Source organism: Cryptomeria japonica, chromosome 8, assembly GCF_030272615.1.
Source record: "Cryptomeria japonica chromosome 8, Sugi_1.0, whole genome shotgun sequence".
In the NCBI taxonomy this organism is placed as follows: Eukaryota; Viridiplantae; Streptophyta; class Pinopsida; order Cupressales; family Cupressaceae; genus Cryptomeria; species Cryptomeria japonica.
Window position 1 is genome coordinate 324,562,397 of NC_081412.1, and position 27,044 is coordinate 324,589,440.

At 37.1% G+C, this 27,044-nt stretch overlaps 1 protein-coding gene across 1 annotated transcript; it reads left to right on the top strand.

Annotated features, from left to right (window-relative positions):
• Window positions 1-562: 562 nt before the first annotated feature.
• LOC131857652 (uncharacterized) lies at window positions 563-26,401 on the top strand. The gene is made up of 6 exons (XM_059210350.1): window positions 563-580; window positions 18,645-18,899; window positions 25,276-25,336; window positions 25,554-25,865; window positions 25,974-26,098; window positions 26,207-26,401. The coding sequence occupies exons 1-6, from the start codon at window positions 563-565 to the stop codon at window positions 26,399-26,401; spliced, it is 966 nt and encodes a 321-aa protein (XP_059066333.1).
• The last annotated feature ends 643 nt before the right edge of the window (window positions 26,402-27,044 follow it).

Genomic DNA, 27,044 nt, shown 5'->3' on the forward strand with positions numbered 1-27,044 from the left:
TGACATCACCAAATGATGGGCTTAAATTTGATGCCTATCTACCCATCAAAAAAATTTCACCTCCTTGCCCATTCGATGTCCGTACACTACAGACTGGGTGACATGGCGATTTGACTTGGCATACAAATGTTGACTGCGGGCCAATGGCCGCCTGCCACGTGGCGGACATGGGTCCGCCGATTTTAAAGACTACCATGAGAGGTGGAGCCCGGATGGTGGACAACGGGCTAGGAAGTCACCTCAAGCTGGGGAAGTTGTTGGAGGGCCGACGGGGGCTTTGTCAGCGGTGGGGTCAGGGCCCAAAGGCGGCAGGGCCTGCAGCAGCGGCGACGGCGGTAGAGAACCAGAGGGGGGTGGCATGCACAGAGACCAGTGGGAGTACAAGGTTGGGAGCCATTGGAGCAGGGTGTCAGGAGATCCGCAGGGGCCCGGCTGGAAATTAGGGTCACCGTAAAGGGAGCAGTGGGGAGAGCGCAGGGGACTACACGGGCGCCGGCGGGAAGACCTGCAGGCAACGTCGGGAGGTGCCGAGAAGATCCGCAAGGGGCCAACAAGATAGAGTATGGGCACCGATGGTGAGGTATGACAAACTTCTATGGGCCCTGTAAAAGCTCTGCTAAACCTGCAGAAAGGTATGGAGATCATGGGGGGGGGGGGGGGGGGCTCTGCGAACCTCCAAAACAATTTTTTATTTTTTTCGAAAAATACTAAATTTTTTTTCGAAATTCGTATAATAATAGCCAAAATGGGCAAAACAAATTCCTCACCAAATAGGCTGACTTTATAGCCAAAATTCATGGAAACGACCTCCCGGATTCAACTGTGATGTCCAAATCACTGTACAATGCCTCCAAAAATAGCACCTCCCCAGATCCAAAAATTGAAGCCTCCAAAATGTCTCCAAAAGACTAATCAATGAAGCCTTATAGGCTCTGATACCATGTGAGATTTTTCCAAGATCTGGGGCTCAATGAAAAATACAATAGAGAGACAAAATATTGATAGGAATAAACTGTATTCTATCAAGATGAAAATACTGATCAACTGGATCATCAATCGTTGCATACAATGAATATGAGCTTGCTTATATAGGCAAGGCTATATGGATATGTGAGCACACATGTGGCTCAATAAGAAACAAGGGTAGGTAGGAAATAGGTATGGGTAGGTAGGAGAAATAATATAATATTCCACATGAGGTGGATCACCCACTGAATGTGGAATGTAACAACAAGATAAGTCCACAAAAGGTGGGAATTCTCCTACACACACTATCCCAATGTGGAACAAACACCCAAGTGTCTCATATCCAAACTACTATGAAATTCTTTTCCTAAGTAAACTTAAGTAAGGTGTAATAATATCCAAGATGAATATTTATTTACACCAACACTCTTGACAGTTATAACATTTCACATTTTTATTTAAAGATAAATCCTTGAAATTATTGTAGGGCATCGGTTTATTCTTCCTACATTCAAAACTCTTATGACTATATCCATTGCATTGATAACAGACAACATTCATATCCCAGAGTGCATTAAATGGATTTCTACTTTCATAACTCATAGAGGTCTTATTGATTAATCTATAGTCAGCTATTCTATACCCAAATTTGTTACACGGGTAACAATAACCATGAAAGTTAGAAACATACCGGTTAAGTTGCCTTGGTCCCACAAAGAATTGCCTCATCAAGGGTCTTCACTTCACATTGTTAACTCTGGTGAATCCTTCATGGTCAGCTCTTACATTTCTCCTTGGATCTGCATGTTGGTACGATGAGTGTGGTCTTCTATTCATTGCTTGTGTATACCGGTTTGTGTGGCGATTTCCAACAACATCTGCATATGTCTTTTTACCGGTATCCTTGCCTACAATGAATGTCTTCTTTTCTTCACCTTCATTTGAAGAGGTGAACTTTATTTCTTTGTCGGATGTATCTTTGTTGGTTGAACTTTGACCTTCTTCAAAGCCTAAGCCACCGGTTTCTTTGGATTGCTTTTGTTTTCTCAACATCTTGTCTAAGGCTTCAGTGTTGCCTTCATATTTGCTCCTTACTTTTATTTCTTCTTTAATTTCTTCAAGCTCCTTTTTGAGCTTCACTATTTCTACTTTCAAATCTTGATGCTCCTTTTCCTTCTTTGTCAGATCAGAGGATGTAACTTCACATATCCTCTTGGTTTCTTTTAGCTGCAATTCGAAGTTAGATATAACTTGACTGGACTCATCCGGGGATTGCTTCAATAGACCTTGTTCATCTACTGCAGCAAGCTTGACCTTTTTGAGTTCTCTTCTTGTTTTACTCAATTCCCCAAGAGCACTGATAAGCTCACCTTCTAAATCCACTTCAGCTTCAATATCCTCCTCTTCCTCATCATCATCAACTGGTTCCTCAAGTGCCATAAAGAGATTGACTTTTCTATCATTCTCATGGTAATCATCTTCTGATGCATTTTCTTCATCTATTGTATCATCCTCAATAGTATATTCTGTTTTGATTTTGGTAGCGTGTCCTTCCTTCCAGGTAGACATTTGTTTCTCTATCTTTGCCAGCAGATTTGGTGAACTCTCTTGACTCATCTCCACTGGTTTCTTTGTAGGGACATTTTGCAGCAAAGTGTCTGACCTTACCATAGTTGAAACATTTAAGTGGTAGCTTTCCTTTATATCGGTTGGATCCTCTTTTGAGCTTCTTGACAAAGTTTGCTACCTCTGCATCAGAGTCTTCACTGGATTCTTTATGAGTAGTGACTTCTTTGCCCTTTTTGGTGGTGTTGAATGATGCTTCTTTCCTTAAGGAAGTAGCACCGGTTGTTCTCATTTCATAGGCTGTTAGTGAGCCAAATAGCTCATCCATTGTAAAAGTCTTCAGATCCTTGGCTTCTTCTATGGTAGACACCTTAGTATCATACTTGGGTGTGAGAGATCTAAGTACCTTCTTGACAAGAATCTCATCTGTAATTTCTTCTCCAAGTCCTCTAATGGTGTTCATAGTTTCATCAAATATGTGAAGGTAGTCTGCAATCTTTTCATCTTAATGCCTTCAAGTTGGCCCCTTAGTGCTTCCAGCTTGGTTTCTTTTACTTTTGCATCTCCTTCAAATAATCTCAACAATTTATCCCAAGTCTCCTTGGCTGATCCACAGTGCATGACTTTGACAAACTCATTATCAGACAACCTGCTCAAGATAGCATGTTTGGCCTTTGCATTGTTCTCATACTCCTTTTTGGCATCCAGATCAGTGGGAGGAACACTAGGAACAACATACCTATTCTTGACAGACATCCACACATCAAAACCAAGGGAAGAAATATAGGTCTCCATTCTTCTGCTCCAGAAGGCATAGTTGGATCCATCAAACATGGGGGATTTTGAGGAAGAAGACTCATTTCTTGCCATTATTTTCTAATTCCAGAATCTACCCAAGATTTAAAAATAACCGGGAACTTAGGATCTGATACCAATTGTTGAACACAAAGTACCCCTGAGAGGGGGGACGAATCAATGGTTCCTAAACTTTTGACTTTTAAAGAAGCTTCACAATATCGGTTATTATCTCAAGTAGCAAACTATCAAATTGGTAAACCAAAAAGGAAATTAAAGAGAACAATCACACAAATGCAACTCACAACACCAAATATACGAGGAAAACCCAATATGGGAAAAACCTTGGTGATAAATTCTACTAGAGACTACTACTCCAATCCAACCTCACAAGTAAAACATTGGATTACAAATATTTAGGGCACCAACCCAGGGAACATCAACTCCTTTTGTTTTAGGGCAACAACACAAGGAGCACCAACCCCTACACCAAGCTCCAACTTGGTGATGTATATATATTGAAATACAATTTAGATACAATTTTTTTTTTGAATAAAGGGGTAAAAACTTTATTGAAAATTAGACACAAGAATTACAAAGAGAACCAGAGCCCCAAGGCCCCAGAAATGAATCACAAACCCAGCCAAAGATCAGCCAACTTCATAACTATCCATGTCCTCAGCAAAAATCTTCTGCAAGTCCTAACAGTAATCCAAGAAGAGATGCTCCCAACCTTCAAATTTCCAATCTTTACCATGTTCTGAGGCCCACTTAGCCAAATAATCAACTGCTCTATTCCATTCACAAGGAATATGGATGAAAGACACCTGCTCCATCAAAGACAATTTAGATATAGTTAAGGCTTCTTGTTGCAAATGAATTCTGCAACTCTTGATCAAATATCTTGCTACTGGTTGACAGTATTTTCTTCTCCATTAGATCTCACACTACTAGTTGTGAGATCACTCTCTCTGATTCTTGGCCTCTCTTATCTCTCTCTCTCTCTCACACATTCTCACAACGTGTAATGTCACACTTGGATGTTGTCTTTCTCTATTACACCTCACCAGTTTTCTTAACTATTGGACTTGCTATAGTTATATCAGTACTCAATCACCGTCCGTTAAACCTGTTAGGGTTTCAAGCAAATCCAAAGCAAATATTAACTAACAATTATTTGCAGATTTAAATACAAAAGATAAAGGAATAAAATAGGACACAGATAACACACAGATTTAATGTGGTTCACCCAGAATGGGTTCCGTCCACCATACACAATTGTCCAATCTTTCTTATTATCTAGCAAAAATAGTACATCAACATTACAATGCCTTAAGCATCCCAGCCACTTATAACATGCATTTTTAGGGTAACAAACAAAGTCGGCCTTTTTAGGGTTTTATTACAATGTCAGTTTTCATCAACAAAAAAATGGCAAGGATACATGCTGAGTGTACAGTAATTTTCTGATCAGTCACCACATTTCAACAATCTCCCACTTGGAGACTGATTAGGCTCCACACCAAACAATCTCCCACTTGGAGACTGAAACTACATGACACCACTGTATATGCAACATCCGCTGGATAAAACACTAAGACTCGACTGGTATACATTCCACAATTATCAATCAAGAAGACCAACAAAAACTGATGAAGAAATCAACTTCTCTTGTGGAACTTCCTTCGTGAACATATCAACAAGATTCTCACTTGTGTGAATCTTCTCAAGTCGTAATTGACCCTCCTCCAAAATAGTCCGGATGAAGTGGTACCTGAGCTGAATGTACTTTGTCCTTGAATGAAAAGTAGAGTTCTTCACAAGATGAATGGCACTCTGGCTATCAGCATATAATAGGTGATCCTCCTGTGTCTGACCCAATTCCTCCAGAAAACATTGTAACCAAATCATCTCCTTGCCGGCTTCTGTAGCAACAACAAACTTAGCTTTAGTGGTTGAAAGTGCAACAACCTTTTGCAGCCTAGAAATCCAACTGACTGCAATTCCCCCTATAGTAAAAACATACCCTGTAGTGCTCCTCCATGAATCAATATCACCTGCCAGATTAGAGTCAACAAATCCACTCAGAGCAGCATAAGATCCTTTGAAACATAATGCCTTTGTAGTGGTTCCTTTCAAATACCGAAGGATCCATTTCACAGCATTCCAATGTTCCATACCCGGATTACTCATAAACCTGCTCACAACTCCCACTGCTTGTGCAATATCTGGCCTTGTGCATACCATTGCATACATCAGACTACCAACAACTGATGAATACGGGATGTTAGACATTTTATTTACCTCTTCCTGTGCCTTTGGGCACATCTCCTTAGTCAATTTGAAATGACTAGCCAAAGGTGTACTAACTATTTTTGCATCCTGCATGTTAAATATTTTCAACACCTTCTTTATATAATCACTTTAGGACAAATTCAAGGTTCTATTTTTTCTGTCCCATGTAATCCTCATGCCCAAAATTTTCTTAGCTGCACCCAAATCCTTCATAGCAAATGACCTGGCTACTTTATGTTTAAGATTATTTATGTGTTCCATGTTAGACCCAATAACAAGCATGTCATCAACATAAAGAAACAAGATAATATAACTGCCATTATCCAATCTTTTAAAATATACACAATGATCAGAATGACATCTATGATAACCGTGTTTAGTAATGAAACTATCAAATTTTAAATACCATTGTCGGGGTGCTTGCTTTAGGCCATACAAACTTTTCTTCAACCTGCACACCAAGTTCTCCTTACCTTTGACCTCATATCCCTATGGTTGCAACATGTAAATTTCCTCCTCCAAATCTCCATGGAGAAAATTTGTTTTCACATCTAATTGTTCAAGATGTAAATCATCTGTAGCCACAAGACTAAGTACAGTTCTAATTGAAGTCATTTTTACAACTGGAGAAAATATTTCATCATAATCTATACCCTTTTTCTATGCAAAACCTTTTACCACAAGTCTGGCCTTATATCTTTTCTGACCTCCTTCCTCCTACTTTAGCCAATAAACCCATTTGTTAGGCAAGGCTCTTTTTTCTACAGGTAAAGGGACTAAGTCCCAAGTTTTATTTTTCATCAATGAGTCCATCTCCTCTTTCATGCCTAGCTCCCATTGTTGTTTGGCATCCACCTGCATTGCTTCTTCATATTCTTCTGGTTCACTAGAATCAATTAATAATATAGAATACAAATAAGGAGAAAATATTTCAGGGGGTCTGCTTGACCTCGTAGAATGTCTAACACTTGCAAGAGTTTGTGGGACATTCTGTTGTTGCTAAGCATCAGGTACCTGTGGTATTTGATTTTTAGGAATCTCATCCAACACCACATATTCTTGCTTGTCTTGTTCATGCTTCTTTTCCTGCATCTGTTCTTTATACATAACCTTCTCATTGAATATAACATCTCTACTTCTAGTTATTTTATTATTTTCAAAATCCCATAATCGATAGCCATATTCATCTATCCCATATCCAATGAAGGTACATTTCTGAGATTTAGCATCAAGCTTGGTTCTGTTTTCTTTATCAACATGGACAAAAGCTTCACAGCCAAAGGTTTTCAGAAAAGAATAATTTACTTTTTTACTAGTCCATGCCTCCTCTGGAATACCACCATCCAAAGGGGTTGAAGGTCCTCATTTATCAAATAGACAACAATATGTACATCATCTGCCAAAAAATGTAAGGGCAATCTAGCATGCAATCTCATGCTCCTCGCACATTCCATGATAGTCCTATTCATTCTCTCTGAAACATTCATTCTCTCTGACACACCATTTTCATGTGGAGTTCCTGAAACTGTCTTCTGCTTTCTAATCCTATTTAAGGATCAGTAATCTTCAAATGCCTTGCTGCAATACTCACCTCCATTATCTGATCTGAGACACTTCAACCTTTTTCCTGTCTCATTCTTAACCAAATCTTTCCATTTCTTAAAAGTTTCAAAAACATCTGATTTTTGTTTTAGGAAATGAACCATGTTTTTCTGGTTGAGTCATCAATAAAAATAGCATAATAACAAGAGCCACCAAGAGGTGATACCTAAACCGGTCCCCATACATCTGAATGCACAAGCTCTAACTTCTCACTCTTCTTCTCTTTCCCAACCTTGAGAAATATGACTCTTTTCTATTTGCCATAAACACAGTTTTCACAAAACTCTACATCAATCTTCTTTAGTCCTAGTAATAGATTTTTGGAGTGAAGGATTTTCATCCCTTTCTCACTCATGTGCCCAAGCCTATGGTGCCACATTATCGAATCTATTCTTGCAACATCTATTGTTGTTGTCCCTGCAGTAACTTTATCTGTAGAAGCTAAGGTAGAGTAAGTGTTACCAGTACATAGATATAATGTGCCTACCTTCGCACCTTTAGCTACTACTAATGATCCTTTAGTGACCTTCCAGATACTATCTGAGAAGGTAACTATGCAACCTTCACTACCTAGTTGCCCTGCAAAAATCAAATTTCTTCTTAAGTTAGGAACATGTCTTACCTCCTGCAGAAACCAGTCATTTCCATTCTGCAACTTGATCTTTATCTTTCCTTTTCCAACAATTTGATAGGGCTCATCATCACCCAAATATACCTGTCCAAAATCACTTTGAACGTAATCTAGAAAATATTTTCTATGGGGTGTAGCATGAAATGAAGCCCCAGAATCTATTACCCAGGAATTATTAACATTATCTAAACATAAGATTAAAGCATCTTGTAAAGTATTACTTGCAATATTAGCTTCCTTACTATCATTTTCATTTTTGTCTCCTTCTTTGTTTTTCCGAGACCAACAGTCTTTCTTTAGATGACCAGGCTTTCCGCAGTACCAGCAATCTTTCTTTCCTCTAGATTGAGAGCGTCCTTTCTTTGACTTCCCTCATGACTTCTCATTCCAAGGGCCTTTTCCTTTTTCCTTTGATCTTCCTCTGTTCTCCACATTCAAAACACTACTTGATGATGTTGGAGTCTCACCTGTGCTTTTCCTTCGTATTTCCTTGCTTAGGATAACACCAACAATATCATCAAATACCAAAGTATTTTTTTCAGAGACAGAGTTACTTACAGCCATAACCAAGATATTCCAGCTTTCTGGAAAAGAGCATAAAATCAAGAGAGCCCTAAACTCTTCTGCAAAAGTAATTTTTACCAAAGACAATTGACTGGTAATTATATTAAATTCATTTAAGTGCTCCGCTACAAATCCTCCCTCACTCATTTTCAAATTAAACAAACGCTTCATAACAAATACCTTATTTGAAGCCGAGGCTTTCTCATATAGCTTAGCCAATGTCGCCATCAAATCTACAGTCGTTTTTGCTTCTATTATATTGAAAGCTACAGACGATGCAAGGCATAATCGAATGGATCCTAGTGCCTTTCTATATAAAATGTCTCATTCTTCATTTGACATTGTGGTCACTTTCTTTGCCTTTCCTTCTAATGGCCGCCACAAATCCTTTTGATACAGGTAATCCTCCATCTGCATTTTCCATAACTGATAATTCTGGCCGTTAAACTTTTCAACCTTGAATTTGGAATCCTCCATTGCTCCCACTCAAATCTGAAAGTACTGCCAATTTATAGAAAACCTCGCTCTGATACCAATTGTTAGGATTTGAAGCAGATTCGAAGCAAATATGAACTAACAATTATATGCAGATTTAAATACAAAAGATAAAGAAATAAAATAGGACACAGATAACATAGAGATTTAACGTGGTTCACCCAGAATGGGTTACGTCCACCATACACAGCCGTCCAATTTTTCTTATTATCTAGCAAAAATAGTACATCAACATTACAATGCCTTAAGCATCCCAGCCTCTTATAACTGTTGGCATTTGGCATTATAACAGACAAGGAGAGATTGTTGGCATTTCAATAAGGATATTGAGAAGGTTGTTGATGATTATCAATAAAACTGATTAAGGATGTTTACTGTCTTAATATTATTATTTTGTCATTGATGTCAAGAAATTGATTTTCTAATTCAGTATGATGTTGCCATATCTTGAGAAGTATGATTTGATGAGTATAACGATGTCGATAAAAGACACAGAAAAAATATGATGAATAAGGGGAGGAATAAGTTATTCAATGGGCAACTATTACCGAGTTAGACAATGATGAGATCATGATGTTTAGATTGTTTTGATATAATACATATGTTATTGATTGTAAGGTTGATACTATACTATGTTACCGAGCAAAGAACCTAGTCAGTAAACCCTAAGGAACCTAGTCGGTAAACCCTAAGGTTATCGCTATCGGTTAATGAAGATGGTATGTCTACCGAGTGAAGTTTAGTATTTACCGAGTAGTAACAGAATGCATTGAATGAATTAAAGCATTATTTAATGAAGGAAGCTGATGAGCTGGCTATGATTAAATGATTGGTATGCCATGAATGAAGTTTGTTAAAGAATCTATGGCACAGGAAAATCGACAGGAAGATCTACAGCTCAGATTGAACCGCAATACCCTAGTACAAGTTCCAAGAAATGTATGCAAGTTCCAAGGTGGGGTAAAATGTTTTCAGATCGAAGGATACATTGAACCTGGTCAAAGTTTTAAGATCTAATGGCTATGATTGATCATGGGAAATGTGATCAAGGAGATTAAGTAGTTGGCGAATTGTTTATAAATAAGGAACTATTGATAAACAATGCATGCGGGTAGGTGTATGCACAGGGATGCTACATAATGATTACCAAGCACTGAAGCTTGAAGACCTATTTGAATAACATAGTATAGAGCCCAGTAGATGGAGAAGATTAGTCCTATTGTATTGAGCAAATTTGAATCTGCTTTAGCATTTTAGATGTGAAGTTGCAGATAGATTTTTATTACTGTTATTTTGTAAAGTGACAGAAAATCTCTTAACCGAGTGGACTTAATAGTCTTACTTGTAAAACCCTCTAGCAAGGTGACATTCTGATTGAGTGTTTGAAATCCTTTAACAAGGTCACTTCTAACAAGGTGAAGATCCTAACAGATTTGAGGGAAATCCCTTAACTGGGTCACATCTAGCAATGTGTTTGTAATCTTTAACAGGATTTGCTTTTAACCGAGCATACTCTAGAAGAGTATATTTCTTAGTGGGTCCGAAATCCCACAGTGGTTTTTCCCTATTCGGGTTTCCACGTTAAATCTGGTGTTATGAGTGTTATGATGTTTATATGCTTTTGAGTTTGCATGTTTAGCAGTTTTGGTTATATTACTGAAGTATATGTTACCGAGGTCGAATCTGTTGTTTTTGTGGAAGATTAAGTTTGTATGATTCACCCCCCCCCCCACATCTTATTAGCTTGGCATCTGTACTTAACATTAAGTATCAGAACTATCAATTGGTATCCGAGCTTTGGACTTCAGAAGAAAAAGTTTAAAGGTACTTGAGGCAAAGATCCAAAGATGTATAAGAGGGATGCACCGAAGCTAAACAAGTCAAGTTTCTCTACATGGCAGAAAAGGATGAAGCTGCACCTATCAGGAGTTGGAGAATATGTTGTATATTATCTGGAGAATGATTTCATTACAGTGAGCACCTATCCATTGATAATGGAAGAGATAAAGGCAAAGCAAGAACATATTCAAGCAATGATTGAAATAACATCTGCATTGACTGATTCAGAGTTTAATGATCTAGAAGGCTGCAATGATGCAAAGGCAATGTGGGACAAGCTCATATCTGTGTATGGTGGAGATGAACATGTTCAAAGAGCAAAAGTGGATAGTCTAAGAGGACAAATTGAATCTATGAGGATGAATGAAGGTGAGAACATAACCCAGTATAGTACAAGACTAAAGGAGATTGTCAATCAAATCAAAGGAGCAGGTGGAACTATTGAAGAAAAGGATATAACAAGTAAGTTGTTAAGAACCCTTCTACCAGCTTATGCAATCCGAGTCTCTGCAATCAATGAATTGAGGTCTGTACCCAATATGCCGGTTTCTTTAGATGCTACTATTGGTAAGCTACATGCATTTGAGTTAAGTAACTTTGATAACAGTGGGTCATCGGTAAATAAGGTTGAATCTGCATTTAGTTCTTTTCATATTGGTGAATCTGATGATTACAATGATAGAATGAGTAAGTACACTAAAGGGGATCACAGTGGAGAAAGTGAAAGATTTCGCAAGAACATGGAGGAAGTACACAAATTGTATGAGGAAATCAGAAAGCAAGAAGAGTTTGAAGCACTATTAGCTAGAAGGTTACCAAGAGGCAAAGGTAAGTATAAAGGAAAACTACCTTTGAAATGTTTCAATTGTGATAAGATAGGACATATGGCTTCTAACTATCCTGACAAAGATTCTACTAAAAAAAGAGATTACCGAGATGATAGACAAAAAGATAATCATTATAGAGGACACCGAGACTTCAGAAGAAGAGATAGAAAGTCATGCTTAATAGCCGATGAGGAATCCAATGATGATAAATTAGATGAAACTGATACATAGGAAGTAGTTTATGTGGCTATCAAAGATGGATCAGATGAAGAAAGGTATGAAGAAAAAGCCCTAATATCTCGCATAAATACTAATGATTCTTGGATCATAGATAGTGGATGCTCACATCACATGACAGGTGATAAACATAAGTTTGTTATGTTAGAAGACTATGATGGAGGCTATGTAAGATTTGGTAATGATGCACCATGTCCGGTAAAAGGTAAAGGATCTATAACACTTCTTGACAATGCAAGATGCAATGATGTTTATTGGGTTGAAGGTTTGAAATACAATTTGTTGAGTGTAGCACAACTAAACAATACATGATACCGAATAGAATTTCAGAAAGGAATTGTCAACGTTCATGACAAGCATGGAAAGTTAGCTACTACCGGGACACAAACAAAAGGTAACACATTTCACCTTGACTCAACTCGGAATAAATGTTTGTATGCAAAGATAGATGATACCTGATTATGGCATAAAAGGTTTTGTCATGTAAATTTTGATAATCTGATCAAAATAAGCAAGAAGCACTGAGTAAGAGGTCTACCGAGTCTTGAAAAACCTGAGAAAGCTATGTGTCGAGGATGCTAGATGGGTAAAATGACAAGATCGAGCTTTACAAGTAAGTCCTACACTTCTAAGGGAATTTTAGACCTTGTGCACACTGATCTTTGTGGTCCTATGAAAGTTCAAAGTTATTATGGTGAGAAATATTTCATATTATTTGTGGATGATTATTCAAGGATGATGTCAGTTATGTTTTTAAAAGAAAAATTAGAAGCTTTTCAAATGTTTAAATGTTACAAGGCAAGAGTTGAAAATGAAACAGGAAGACAACTAAAATGTCTTAGATCAGATAGAGGAGGAGAGTTCACATCTAATGAGTTCAACTTATTCTGCAATGATCATGGTATAAAAAGACAAGTCTCTACACTGAGAACTCCACAACAAAATGGAATTGCTGAGAGAAGAAATAGATCTATTGTGGATTGTGCCAGAACCCTGATGATTGAAAAGAAAGTGCCACAAACATTTTGGAGAGAAGCAACAAGCACAACAGTTTACACCCTGAACCGAGTACAACTAAAGAAAGGAACTTTGAAGACACCATATGAAATCTGGTATGACAAGAAACCTAATGTAAGTTATTTTAAATTCTTTGGAAGTAGATGCTATATACACAAAGATGATAGAAATGGCAAGTTTGATCATAAAAGTGAAGAAGGAACATTTCTTGGTTATTCTTCTAGAAGTAAAGCATTTAAATGTCTGATCAAATCATCTAACAAAATAGTAGAAAGTGCAAATGTGAAAATTAATGAATTTGCAGAAAGAAATGATGAAGGAAATTCCAAAGAACTAGAAGATTATGATGAATTTGTCTATGTTCAACTAACAAGTCCTACTAAGAAAACTATAGAAGGAACTGAAGAAAATATTCAGTTACCAAGTGATGAAGAAGATCATACAGAGCCTACCGAGCCTGTATTAGCCAAGTATGTCATAAGACATCATGCATCAAGTCAGATTATAGGAGATAAGGATGATCTAGTGATGACAAGAAACAAACTGAGACAGAACACATGTCTGATATCTGAATTTGAACCGAGAATAGTGAAAGAGGCATTTAATAGTGAATATTGGATAAATGCTATGACAGAAGAGATTGATCAAATAAAAAAGAATGACACATGGACACTGGTCCCAAGACCGAAGGACAAAAATGTAATCAGTACAAAGTGGATTTTCAGAAACAAGCTGAATGAAAAAGGTGAGGTCATTCGAAATAAAGCAAGACTAGTTTGCAAAGGTTATGCCCAAGAAGAAGGAATTGATTATGGCGAGACTTTTGCACCTGTGGCAAGACTTGAAGGAGTAAGAAAATTGTTGGCATATGCTGCTTACAAGAATTTCAAGGTATATCAAATGGATGTCAAATCTGCATTTCTGAATGGTATATTAGAAGAAGAAGTTTTTATTGAACAACCTGAAGGATTTGTTGAAGACAAGAATAAAGATTAGGTATGTAAATTGAACAAAGCTTTATATAGTTTGAAACAAGCACCTAGAGCATGGTATGAAATATTGCACTCTTATTTAATCAAGATTGGTTTTTTAAGGACAAGTGAAAACAACAATATGTACATGAAGAATGATGAAAATGGAATACTGATCTCAGCCATATTTGTTGATGATATTATCTTTTGTAGAAATGACTCTCTATGTAAGAACTTTGGAAATGAGCAAAGAATTTAAGATGTCATTAATCGGTGAGATAAAGTATTTTATAGGTTTATAAATACTGCAAATGAAAGATGAGATTTTCATTACTCAATCCAAGTACATAATGGAAATCTTGAAGAAATTTGGAATGGAGGATTCAAAACTAGTAAGTACTCCTATGACTACCAACTATAAACTATCAAAGAATGATGAATCTGCATCTGTTGATGAGACACTTTACCTATCCATGATTGGAAAGTTGTAATATGTTGTTCACAACAGGCCAGACATAACACATGCAGTAGGTATAGTTGCAAGATTCTCTGCAGATCCTAAGGAAACACACATGACAGCAATCAAGAGAATTTTCAGATACTTGAAAGGCACTGAGGATTATGGCTTAGTATATCAAAAAAGAAACAATTTTGATTTAAAAGTTTATACTGATGCTGATTGGGCAGGCAACATTGATGATAGGAAAAGCACAAGTGGAGGAGCTTTTTTTTAGGAGAAAGACTAGTGAGGCTTAGCAAGAAACAAGGATGTGTTTCACAGTCAACAGTAGAAGCTAAATACGTTGTTGCAACATTGAATTGTACCAACATAGCATGGATCAAACAACTGTTGGAAGGTATAAATGAGAAAGTTACCGAGTCAGTAACTATATTCATTGACAATACTAGTGCCATTAACATTTCAAAGAATCCTATTATGCACTCTAAGACAAAGCACATCTCTATCAAATATCATTATCTTAGAGAAGAAGCTGAAGAGAAGAAAGTGGTGTTAGAGTATGTTAGCACAAAGGAACAAATAGCAGATATCTTCACCAAGCCACTGCCAAGGGAAACTTTTGAGTATCTCAGAAGTAAGTTAGGGGTCCTACCCCTATCTTCTACTCACTGACCGAGTTCGGTGAAAGCATCAATTCGATGACTCTACAGAATATCTTTTAGGAGTTGATGCTGATTTACACACTTTAGGATGTTTTCTAAAGGTGTGCAGGAAACAAATACAGGGAATAGGAATTGAAGACAAAATGCTCTAACCGAGACTAAGTTGACACATAACAGCAGGAAATCACTTCATATAGGAAGAAATTATGTTTTAGTTCTTTACTTTTTGGCATTGTTGTCAAAGGGGGAGAAAACTGGAGAAAAGGAGTGGATACTAATGTATGGGGGAGAATTCTGATGACAGGGGGAGAGCAATTCAGCATTTCAAAATCTCACAGCAATTCGAAGCAATTAGGTCAAATAAATTGGTTTTTCCATCAATGCCAAAGGGGGAGATTGTTGGCATTTGGCATTATAACAGACAAGGAGAGATTGTTGGCATTTCAATAAGGATATTGAGAAGGTTGTTGATGATTATCAATAGAACTGATTAAGGATGTTTACTGTCTTAATATTATTATTTTGTCATTGATGTCAAGAAATTGATTTTCTAATTCAGTATGATGTTGCCATATCTTGAGAAGTATGATTTGATGAGTATAAAGATGTCGGTAAAAGACATAGAAAAAATATGATGAATAAGGGGAGGAATAAGTTATTCAATGGGAAACTATTACTGAGCTAGACAATGATGAGATCATGATGTTTAGATTGTTTTGATATCATACATATGTTATTGATTGTAAGGTTAATACTATACTATGTTACCAAGCAAAGAACCTAGTCGGTAAACCCTAAGGATATTGCTATCGGTTAATGAAGATGGTATGTCTACCGAGTGAATTTTAGTATTTACCGAGTTGCAACCGAGTAGTTACAGAATGCATTGAATGAATAAAAGCATTATTTAATGAAGGAAGCTGATGAGATGGCTATGATTAAATGATTGGTATGCCGTGAATGAAGTTTGTTAAAGAATCTATGGCAAAGGAAAATCGACAGGAAGATCTACAGCTCAGATTGAACCGCAATACCCTAGCACAAGTTCCAAGAAATGTATGCAAGTTCCAAGGTGGGGTAAAACATTTTCAGATCAAAGGATACATTGAACCTGGTCAAAGTTTGAAGATCTGATGGCTATGATTGATCATGGGAAATGTGATCAAGGAGATTAAGCGGTTGGCGAATTGTTTATAAATAAGGAACTGTTGATAAACAATGCATGCGAGCAAGTGTATGCATAGGGATGCTACATAGTGATTACCAAGCACTGAAGCTTGAAGACCTATTTGAATAATAGAGTATAGAGCCCAGTAGATGGACAAGATTAGTCCTATTGTATTGAGCAAATAAGAATCTGCTTTAGCATTTTAGATGTGAAGTTGCAGATAGATTTTTATTACTGTTATTTTGTAAAGTGACATAAAATCTCTTAACCGAGTGGACTTAATAGTCTTATTTGTAAAACCCTTTAGTAAGGTGACATTCTGATTGAGTGTTTGAAATCCTTTAACAAGGTCACTTCTAACAAGGTGAAGATCCTAACAGATCTGAGGGAAATCCCTTAACCGGGTCACATCTAGCAATGTGTTTGTAATCTTTAAAAAGATTTTCTTTTAACCAAGCATACTCTAGAAGAGTATATTTCTTAGTGGTTCTAAAATCCCACAGTGTTTTTCCCCTATTTGGGTTTCCACGTTAAATCTGGTGTTATGAGTGTTATGATGTTTATATGCTTTTGGGCTTGCATGTTTAGCAGTTTTGGTTATATTACTGAAGTATATGTTACCAAGGTTGAATCTATTGTTTTTATGGAAGATTAAGTTTGTATGATTCACCCCCCCCCTCTCATCTTATTAGCTTGGCATCTGTACATAACATTAAGTATCAGAACTATCAATAACATGCATTTTTAGGGCAACAAACAAAGTCGGCCTTTTTAGGGTTTTATTACAATGTCGATTTTCATCAACAAAAAAATGGCAAAAAAAATACCCCGGCAAGGATACATGCTGAGTGTACAGTACTTTGCTGATCAGTCGCCACATTTCAACAAAACCCTCTCACCAGTTTGCTTGCTCACTCACTCTGTAAATTTCTTAGAATAAAAATTCTAAGGAAAAATGATCCTTCTCTACACTTAAGCTCTCTTTTTCTTCTCTTCCAACATCACCTTGCTCTATTTTGAGCTCATATATTTATCACCATAGTTTCCCACTAAGAATGCATTCAAACACTATCGTGTTAGGTTTTCCTTTTGAATCTCAATCTGTATCTTTTCTGATGCAATCTTCTTTTTAGAGATATGATCTTTATGACAACTTTCAATCACCAACTGACCTTCGCATTCCAATATACGTTTTCTAAATTTGGAGTTCTGCACCTTGCTTTTTTTTCTTTTCTTTGTCACTCGCCATTAATGGCTTTGCTGTTTCCTTCACCTAATAGGTACAAAGATCAAATCTTCTTGCAAGATCAATGTGATTTCTTTTCCAGCTTGCCTTCCTCAAGCCACAATCTTCTGGCATTCTCTGTGACTTGCAGGCTTCTCATTAAAGCCGACCTACATGCAGATTCATTTCATCGATGCACACTCCACCAACCTGTGCAATACCTCCACTGGCATCCAGCTGTCATGCTTGTCGACATCCTCCTTTTCTTGGATTCCTATGTCGATTTGACATACTTTTTTGACCCAGGTTGACTACCGGTTTAGTCTATGTTACCGGTATGACCATTAAACATCCTTTCTGTTCTGTTCACTGGTTGTTGTGGTTTCATAACACACAAATATCCTTCATCTTGGTTTATGCCTTACCAGTAAGCCTTCTTTACCGGTAGATGACCCAAGTCATGTGTACCGGTAGCCTTCCTTCTATTTGCTCACTCTTATGTGTATTGCCATAATATTGGTCACCCCTTCTTACTTACCGGTGACCTTGCCAAACTGGTTGACATCAATGACAACTTAATGCCAAATTGCCAACAATCACCATTATTTCAAAGAGACTTTTGTAATCTTTCTTCGATGTCGATTATCTCCTCGATGGATTCTTCATAATTCCCTTTCTATCTTATCAATGAGACCCATTATTATTTGTTCGATGCATTTCATGCATCTTAATCTTATTTTTATAAGATTGCCAAGACGTAAAAAAAGTCTTGTAAATGTCTTATGTCTCATTGATGAAAGTTTTCATTTTATGATCTAACAGACATTGCAATGTCTGTTCGATATAACGATATTCATTCATACTTACTAGATTGCAGAGACTTTGAAAATGTCTCCTCTTGGAACTTGTGTCTTGTCGATGGGACTCCTTACTGTCGGATCTAGCAAACAATATGATGTCTTCTCAATATATTCAAAACTGACCTTTTGTTCACGTTTCCTATCCTATTTTTCATTTTCTATTATTGCAATATTCAAGCATGATTCATTGTTTTGCAAGCAATTTGGTGTCATACCAAAAATGTTTAACTTTCAGAATTTAGGCTAGAAAACATATTGAATTATGACAAAAAAGGGAAATTGGCTATGAGTAAAGTTGTTATCAATAAAAATGAACACACATAGGTTTTTTTTTTTTTAGATTAACCATTGATATGGATAGTAGTTGGAAAATTATAAAAGATTGAGAACATACTAATCATGTTAAAAAATACTTTTATTTTTGGGACTCTAACAATGACTCTTGTTGTTGCATGATCTTGCAGGTCTTCAAACAAAGGGAAAATTTGATGGAGAAGAGCGGGGAGGAGAAGGGGAGTGGTCAGGCCCAAAATTCAAATTTTTTGGGTGGGAGAATTGGTTCAGCAGCAAGACAGTATGCAACAGGAGATTCATGGAGCCCTTTAGAAGGGGAGAGTTCAGATGGTAAGGAACCTGATGTTCCTTTGGACTCAGGGGACCCAGGAGGGGGTCCCAGAGCACGAGAAGAGGAGATAGCAATAGGCAAGGGGAATGGTAAGGTCAAAATTTAAATTTAGGAGGTGGTTAACCTAAAGCAGTTCCAGGACAGCAAGCGACAAGTGGTTCAGAGGACAGTGGAAGGAAAAGAATCCAATGGGAAGGATCTTGAGAACCCTTCGAATTTATGGGATCTAAAAGGGGGACCTAGATTGACTGGACACATCAGTAAATGGTCCTCTCTATTTGGGGTCAAACCTAAAGGTAAGCCATCCTTGCCCCCAGTTAAAAATACCTCAAATGTGTCTTAGGGAAAGTTTGCCATTTCTGTTCCTAACCAAATTATAGATCATAACATTGCTCGAATGGAAAATACTTTGATTGGCAATTTTTTTGGGATGAGACCAAACATTGATGTCATTCATGGGTTTGTTAAGAGGAAATGAACTTCAAAGGTTAGGTTGATGTGGTTGCTATGAAAAAAGGATGTCTTTCCTTTTCTTTCTCTTGTGAGGAGGATCGCAGAAATATCCTTTGCAATGGTACTTGGGCGATAGGAAAATATTTAATGTATATCCAAAATGGGTACCCTAATGCTGGAAGAGAGGATAATTTTGTGGTCCAAGTTCCATTTTGGATAAATTTACTTGGGCTCCTAATGGAATATTGGGAGGAAGATGTGTTTGCAGGAATAACCAATGCTTTTGGGGAGCTTATTGCCATTGATCCAGTCACGACATCCATAAGAAGACTTAATTATGCTAGAATCTATGTAGGAGTTGGGCCCAAAATAGATATGCCAGAGGAAATAGAGATAGAATCAAAACTTGGCGAATGGAAGTAGAATATTGTTTATGAAATAATCCCTTTTGCATGCTTTCACTGTAAGAAAGTAGGGAACTGGGCTAAAAAATGCCCGAGTAATGTGGTCAAATCTCAATCCCAAACTAAATTATGGAAAAAGGTGGACAACTCTTTGAAAGCATTTCCTTCTGATGGTCTAGATTAGGAGAAACAGTCCTAGGTTGGAAGGATAGAGGAAGTGCCAGTCAGAGAGTTGGGAAATGCTACGAAGAAAATAGATAATGAAAAGACAGCTCATCAGGAAAATGAGCAGAGTGGCAAGGATTCAGATGATGAAGAAAGAGAGTCACAAGTCAGTAGCCAAAGTAAGGAAAAGGAAAAGGATAAGATAGAACAAAACTCAGATAAGATTTGAAATAGAAATAATGGTCAGAAGAATAAGGGAGATAATCAATCCAAAGACAATAAAGAGGAAGGAGACAATTTTAATTCAATATCAAATTCATCTGAGTTGGAAAATAGAGAAGGATGGATCCAAGATGTACAACTTGATAGCATCCTTGATCAAGGGCTTTCAGAGATTTCATTAGCCTCTCTAGCTCAGGTAAAGTTGACTTTTTTGGAGGAAAATGAGCCAAAATGGGGAGATGAGGAAGACATCAAAATGACATTGGGAAAGAGTGAGTCAAAGTAGGAAGAAGAAGAAGTAATAAAGGATAAAAGAAAGATTAAGAATAAAAAAAGAATAACAACAACAACAACAATAATACATAAATCAGAAATACCAGAAGTAGACTTGGGGATGTGGGAGCTCAGCATACTTCTCCAGGAAGATACTCAAATGCAAAGAAGAGGACTATGAAAACAAGCAAGAACATAGCAAACGAGACTCAAAGAACCATATTTGAGGCAGGTATTTCTTAAAAACCATGAAGATCATATCCTAGAATATTTGAGGATTGAATAATCCTCACAAACATGATTTAATTAAAAGTATGATTAGAGATAAAAATCGGGATATTTTTTTGATTCAGGAAACCAAAATGTCAAAGGAAAAGGTTGAAGGATTGAAAATGTTTAGTAATGGAGGAGTTAGAGGTGGTAGTTCAGAAGGATCCTTGGGAGGTATTGTTACTTTATGGAATAAAAACACTATAGAGGGAGAAGTGCCGATTTAGGATAACAATCTAGCTTGTATTAGATTTAAGCATTTGAAAGAGAGCACCTCATGGGTCTTAACTAACATGTATGCTCCTAACACTAAGACTGACATAAGTGATTTTTGGAAAAAATTAACCTTGTTAAGAAATAGGTTTGCTAAAGATGGGTGGATGATTATGGAGGACTTCAACACCCCTTTGAAGGAAAACGAGAAAAAAGGAGGGAGCCAAACCAATCTAGACAATAGATTGGACTTACTGGACTTCATCAATAATAATGCTCTCCATGACCTAGATTTGCAAGGAGTTAAAATAAGCTTGGACTGCTAGAAGGAGTGGTGAGGAATTAATTTAGGTTAGACTTGATAGAGCTCTTATTTCCCTGGATTGGTTTAATTCTTGCTTTTGTTCTTTATCTGCTCACATAAGGGCAGGATCGGATCACTATCCTATATCCTTCACGGCTGATGAAAATAATAGAAGAAGACACTTCCCTTATAGATTTGAGAGAATGTGGAATAAACACTCGGATATGGAAAGCAAAATCAAGGAATGGTGGTAGGTCAGAATTGAAGGTAATGTTATGTATAAAGTGGTAAAAATGTCTAAGTTTGTGAAAGAAAATGTTAAAAGGTGGAATAAGGAATGCTTCAGGAACATCTTTGCTTTGAAAGCAACTATTCTTTCAGATCTAAAAGATATTAAGGATGAGATTCAGAATAATGGATATACTAATACCTCAAGAAATGTTGAAGATGAAATTATTATGAGATATCATGACATTATAGCAAAAGAAGAAACTTTATGGAAACAAAGGTCAAGAAATGTTTGGTTGAAGGAAGGGAACATAAACACTAAATATTTTCATATGTCCACTTTAAAACATAAGGCCATCAATAGGATATCACAAATTAAAGTTAATGGTAGAATTGTTGAAGAGGAAAAATCTATGAGAAAGGCTGCCATGGAGTTTTTCTCCAACCTCCTTGCTAAGGATCGGAATTTGGATCTGCAATCTCAAAAGAACCTTATGAATTATATCCCATCTATTCTAGAGGAAGAGCAGAACTATTATCTAACTGCTATCCCTTCCAATGATGAGATTATGAAAGCTGTCAATTTCTTTGAAGGTAACAAGGCTCCAAGCCCAGATGGTTTTCCCATGTTCTTTTTTCAAATGTATTGGCATAGTGTTGGAGATGATGTTTCCAGAGCTGTGAAAGAGTTTTTTGGTGCTAGAAGAATTTTGAAAGAGATAAATGGCACTTTTATTGCTCTTATTCCCCAAAAAATGGGAGCTAATTCCATGTATCTATTCAAACCTATAAGCCTTTGCAACTCTCTTTACAAGATCATCTCTAAGGTTTTGACTTCTAGAATCCTGAAGCTGCTTCCTTCTATCATTTCTCCTCAGCAAAGTGGTTTTGTCCCTAGAAGACAAATCTTGGATTCGATAATTTCGGTCAATGAAAACATTCATTCTTTGTCGAGTGCTAAAAAAGAAGGCTTTCTTCTGAAGCTTGATTTATCCAAAGCCTATGATAGAGTGGACTGGGATTTAATGATGAAAGTTCTTTTGGCTTTTGGTTTTTGTTCTATAAGTATTAGTCTTATTAGTCAATTAGTCTCTTCTGCTCTTTTTTTTGTTTTAATTAATGGGTCTCCTTCCCCCTTTTTCAAGTCCTCAAGGGGACTCAGACAGGGAGATACTCTATCTTTGGTTATTTTTATTATCATGGCGGAATGTCTGGGGAGATGCATTGGAAAGTTGGTTGAGAAGGGAGAGTTTTGTGGATTGAAACCATCTTCAGCGTATCAAGTTTGCTCCCATCAGTAGTTTGTGGATGATTCTATAATTATGGGGAAGGCTTTAGTCAAGGATTCTAGGAGTTTAAAGAAAGCACTGGACAATTATGGGTCAGCTACTGGGCAACTTATTAATTGGTCTAAAAGTTTTGTTTACTTCATCAATACTCCAAAAAGAAGAAAGATAAAAATAAGCAACATTCTGGGGAGCTTTGGTGGACAAATTCCATAAGAAGTTAGCAGGTTGGAAAGGTTCTCTTCTTAGCCAAGCTGGTAAGGTTCAGCTTTTGAAATCAACTCTTCAAAGTATTCCTCTTTATGCCATCATCTTTTTTAGAATTCCTGCCAAGTTTGCGGAGGCTATTGAGAAAATTCAAAGAACTTTTTTGTGGACAGGGGTCGAGGAGAAGAAGAGAATGAATCTAATTGTGTGGGATAAGGTTTGTAAAGCAATAAGAAAGGGAGGTGTGGGTCTAAGAATAATAAGAGACATGAATGAATTTCTTACGGCCAAGAAGATTTGGAGAGGGTATAATAACTAGGGAGAATGGAAACTGATATGGGATAACAAGTATAAAAGGCAATATCATACACTTTTAAGTTTCCTCAATGCGAAAGATATCCCAATTAGATCCAATATCTGGAAAAATGTTTCAAGAACAAGAGATCTAATTGCCAAAGGTGTGAAATGGAAGATGGGGAAAGGAAACCTTATCAAATTCTGGGAAGACTCATGGTTTCTCGAGTCCCCTTTGAGTGAAAGTCCTGATTGGAGTAGATTTTAGAACCTGTGCAAGGAAAAATACTCCTCTATAGTTAGGGACTACTGGAAAGATGGATAGTGGAAGGATTTATCCCAAGTTGATCCATCCCTGGGAAGTCTAAACAAAATAATGAACTCCATGGTGGTGGTGGAAGATGAAGATCAATTAATCTGGAAACTCATAAAAAATGGTAAATTTACTATGGCCTCTCTTTATTATCAGTAGTTTTCTAAAATGGATAGTCCTTGTTGGGCTAAGGCTTGGGTGAGAGGGCTAACGCCTAAAATTAATATTTTCTTCTGGACAACCCTTCAAGATAAAATTCTAACTATTAATAACCTCAGAAAAAGAGGTATTTGTATGCCTAGTGTTTGTTTTCTTTGTATGCAGAATGAGGAGACCATTAACCACCTTCTCTTTCATTGTCCCTTCTCTGTTGATATTTAGGGAAGATGTTTGGATCACTTCAATATTAGTTGAAGTTTCCCGGAATTAGTTCAAGAGGTTTTTAATTCTTGGCAGCACCCATCAAGGAATAACTCTACAGTTTTATGGAAATTAGCCTTACCCCATATATGATGAGGTATATGGAAAGAGAGAAACGAAAAAGTGTTCAGAGAGAAGGTGTCTAAGGCTCAAATTGTGTTTGAGAAAATAAAATAAAAACATATTGGAAAATATTAATATCATAGGTTGTATTGCTAACCCTCAAGACAAGGATGATCAAATAATCTTCAAGAAGTGGAGATTAAAAGGATGAGATTACTTTCAGACTAATCCTAGAGAGGGTGTGAAATGGGAATGTCCTTCCAATGGTTGGATGAAAATCAACTTTGATGGAGCTTCAAAGGGCAACCCTGGTAATGCGGGCTGTGGTGTGATCCTAAGGGACGAATGGGGAAAATGCAAAATCATTAAATGCATACCTATAGGAAATCAAACTAATCATGTTGCTGAGGCTATGGAAGCTTATCATGGGATGGTCCTAGCAAAGGAAGCCAATTGCACCAGAGTCTGGTGCAAAGGAGACTCTTTTAATATAATAAAATGTTTGAACAAGGAGTTCCTGCCATCTTGGTAATTAAACAATGCTATTAAAGCAGCGAATAAAATAAGTGACATATTTGAAATGTGTGTTTTCACACACATGTACATGGAAGCTAATTCGTGTGCTGACTGGGCCGCCAACATGGCCTGCAGAACTAAGGAAATCATTACTATTAATGGTGAGAGTGAACTTGCATGTGAAGCGAAATCCTTGCTCAATTTGGACCATATCCAGATGAGGCAACATGGCATCATCAACCATAATTTCTAAATGCTTCTTCCACTTATTTCGATGAAGGCTTACAACGATGATGATGAGCATTTATTTAAGTGTCTTTTCATAATTGCTTGGCATGGATTCAGGGCAACAATAGAAACCAAAGAAAAAGAACTAGAGCCGAGAGTAGGAAATTCAATGATTGTGAAGGAAAAATGGGAGGTCATAAAAAAGGGTTCAAGTCTACCTCTTGCTCAGAATGGAGGAAGAACATAGAGGTTTGGGATATTCTTCAAGAGGGGGGTTTAGGTGTGTTTATGGAGAGGCTTAGTGGGAAACATACAATGGTCACTAAGAACTTTATCAAGAATTGGAAGAATGGAAAATTTTTGGTGGGAACCTAGATGATGACTGTGGATGAGGATATTATTGTTGAAGCCATAGGGATGATGATAGAGGGCATGAAATTCTATAGAGATCGCAACATCTCTGATAAGGAAGTGGAAAAATTTCCTGTCATGAAAGGTGAGAAGAAGAAAATGGTGAAGGTCGACAACTCCTATCACTCCCCAAAACGTATATGCGGGCCATAAAGGTTCATTTTGTTTGCTACAATTACCTATATAACGTTGGATGGCAGATTTACGAGAGCTTATGGCCACCATTTTGTGTTGCTCAACCATTTCTGCCATGGGGAAAAGGTAATCTTGCCATACTATCTTGCATGTTCCATGGACCATACTATCAAAGAGGTATAGAAAGACCCCAAGGGAGACCATGCTCTTCATCAAGGTTTGATGGCTCTTGCATATAAATTGCTAAAAGGGAAACACATTGAAAAACCTATTAAATGTAAAAATGCAAGGGATGAGGAAACAAAGAGTGAGGTTAGTGGTTTTAACTTTGACTCAAAAATAGAAGATGAGTCAGAGGATCTAAGTAAAAAGGGGAGAAACAAGGGAAAAAGGAAGAGGATAGTGGTGGATTCAGATATTTCGAAGTCTGAGGCCGAGTCCTTTGAAGGTAAACTCATCAAAAGAAAGAAAAGTAAAGGCACTAGAAAGCAAACCCAGAGGAAGAAAAACATCAGCAGGGGAGCTAACAAAGATATTAATCAAATTTTGATTGATTCTGATGAGGAGGCAGAGGAGGTTAAAAATGATAATGGGCAGGGTAAGGAGGGGGATGATATCCCGGTTGTGGGCAGCAATGAGGATTTGAATACTCAAGGTCAGCAGAAAGAGGATCAAGAGGACAAAAGGGGAAAATCTAGTGATTGTGTTGGAGAAAATGAGAGTATTAAGGGTTTCTGTCATACCGTCAGCATAATGGTGAAAGACATAGGCAGCCTGAAGAAGGATATGAATATTGTCAAAAGAGCCATGATAGGTGACAAACCTCTGTCTGAAAATGTCAAAGAACTGGCGGTGGAAATTAATAATGCTAAAGCCATTGAAAATATGGTGAGTAAAATTATTGAAACTGAAAAAAAGGTTAAGGAGATGGAAGGAAATAAAGAGGTGAAAGGGATGGAAATTTCTATGAATAATCTGGGCAATAGAGTTGACAAGATGGAACTCACAGTAAAGAAGATAGCTGAACAGAACTTCCAGATTCTCAAAGCCTCGGCGGACAACATGAACATTTTGATTAATAGATTTGATAACATAAAAGATAAAGAGGGCAACAAGGATCAACTGGACAAAAAAGGTCACGAGAAGAGGACTAGAGCCAACACCAGGAATAAGGGGAACATCAAGGGTTGAGAGATGGATGAGTTAAAGACCTCTGCAAACAACATGAAGCAAATGGTGGTCCACGTTGAAGATATCATGAAAAATATCTAGTTGTCTCGGTCTCTGTCTTAGTCTTTGTTCTGTCTTTTTGCTTTCCTTTTGTTGTCTTTTTGTGGTTCTTAATGTTAAGTGTGTTGAGATCCCTTTTTGTTTGAGTGGGATCAGTTTTTGTTGTTGGAGTGATCAGGAACGGTTCTTTCAAGTTCTATTGCTCTCCTGATTTGTAAAAGGTTTGGGTTCCTTTCAAAAACTTGTTTTTACTTAATCAAAACAATGACTCCTGTTGGGGATGAATGTCTATTAGACATTTTAAGAATCTAGTAAACTAATCTCTGGGATGTAGACCAAAGGGAAAAAATAAAAGAGGGGGTATCCTAATCTACTGTGCATGAAAAAATATATCCTTTAAGAAAATAAGTACTTTAAGGACTATCCATGCACTGACACTTTTTGAGTTTCTCCTAACATATTTTGTAAGAAATATGAATCTTCTCCACCTTTATTTATAATGAAAAATGGGCCAATCCATAGGGCTTCAAATTTTCCATGTTTCTCTTTGTCTTGATTCCTTGCATTCCACATGAGAACCAAATCTCCTTCCTAAAAATGTTGA

What these genes read in the sequence shown, in the direction of transcription:
- LOC131857652 (XM_059210350.1), top strand. An exon ending in ATTTCTGCCATGGGGAAAAG is followed by an intron (nt 25,337 to 25,553) that starts GTAATCTTGCCA and finishes ACTCAAAAATAG; the next exon opens with AAGATGAGTCAGAGGATCTA. An exon ending in CTAAAGCCATTGAAAATATG is followed by an intron (nt 26,099 to 26,206) that starts GTGAGTAAAATT and finishes AGAGTTGACAAG; the next exon opens with ATGGAACTCACAGTAAAGAA.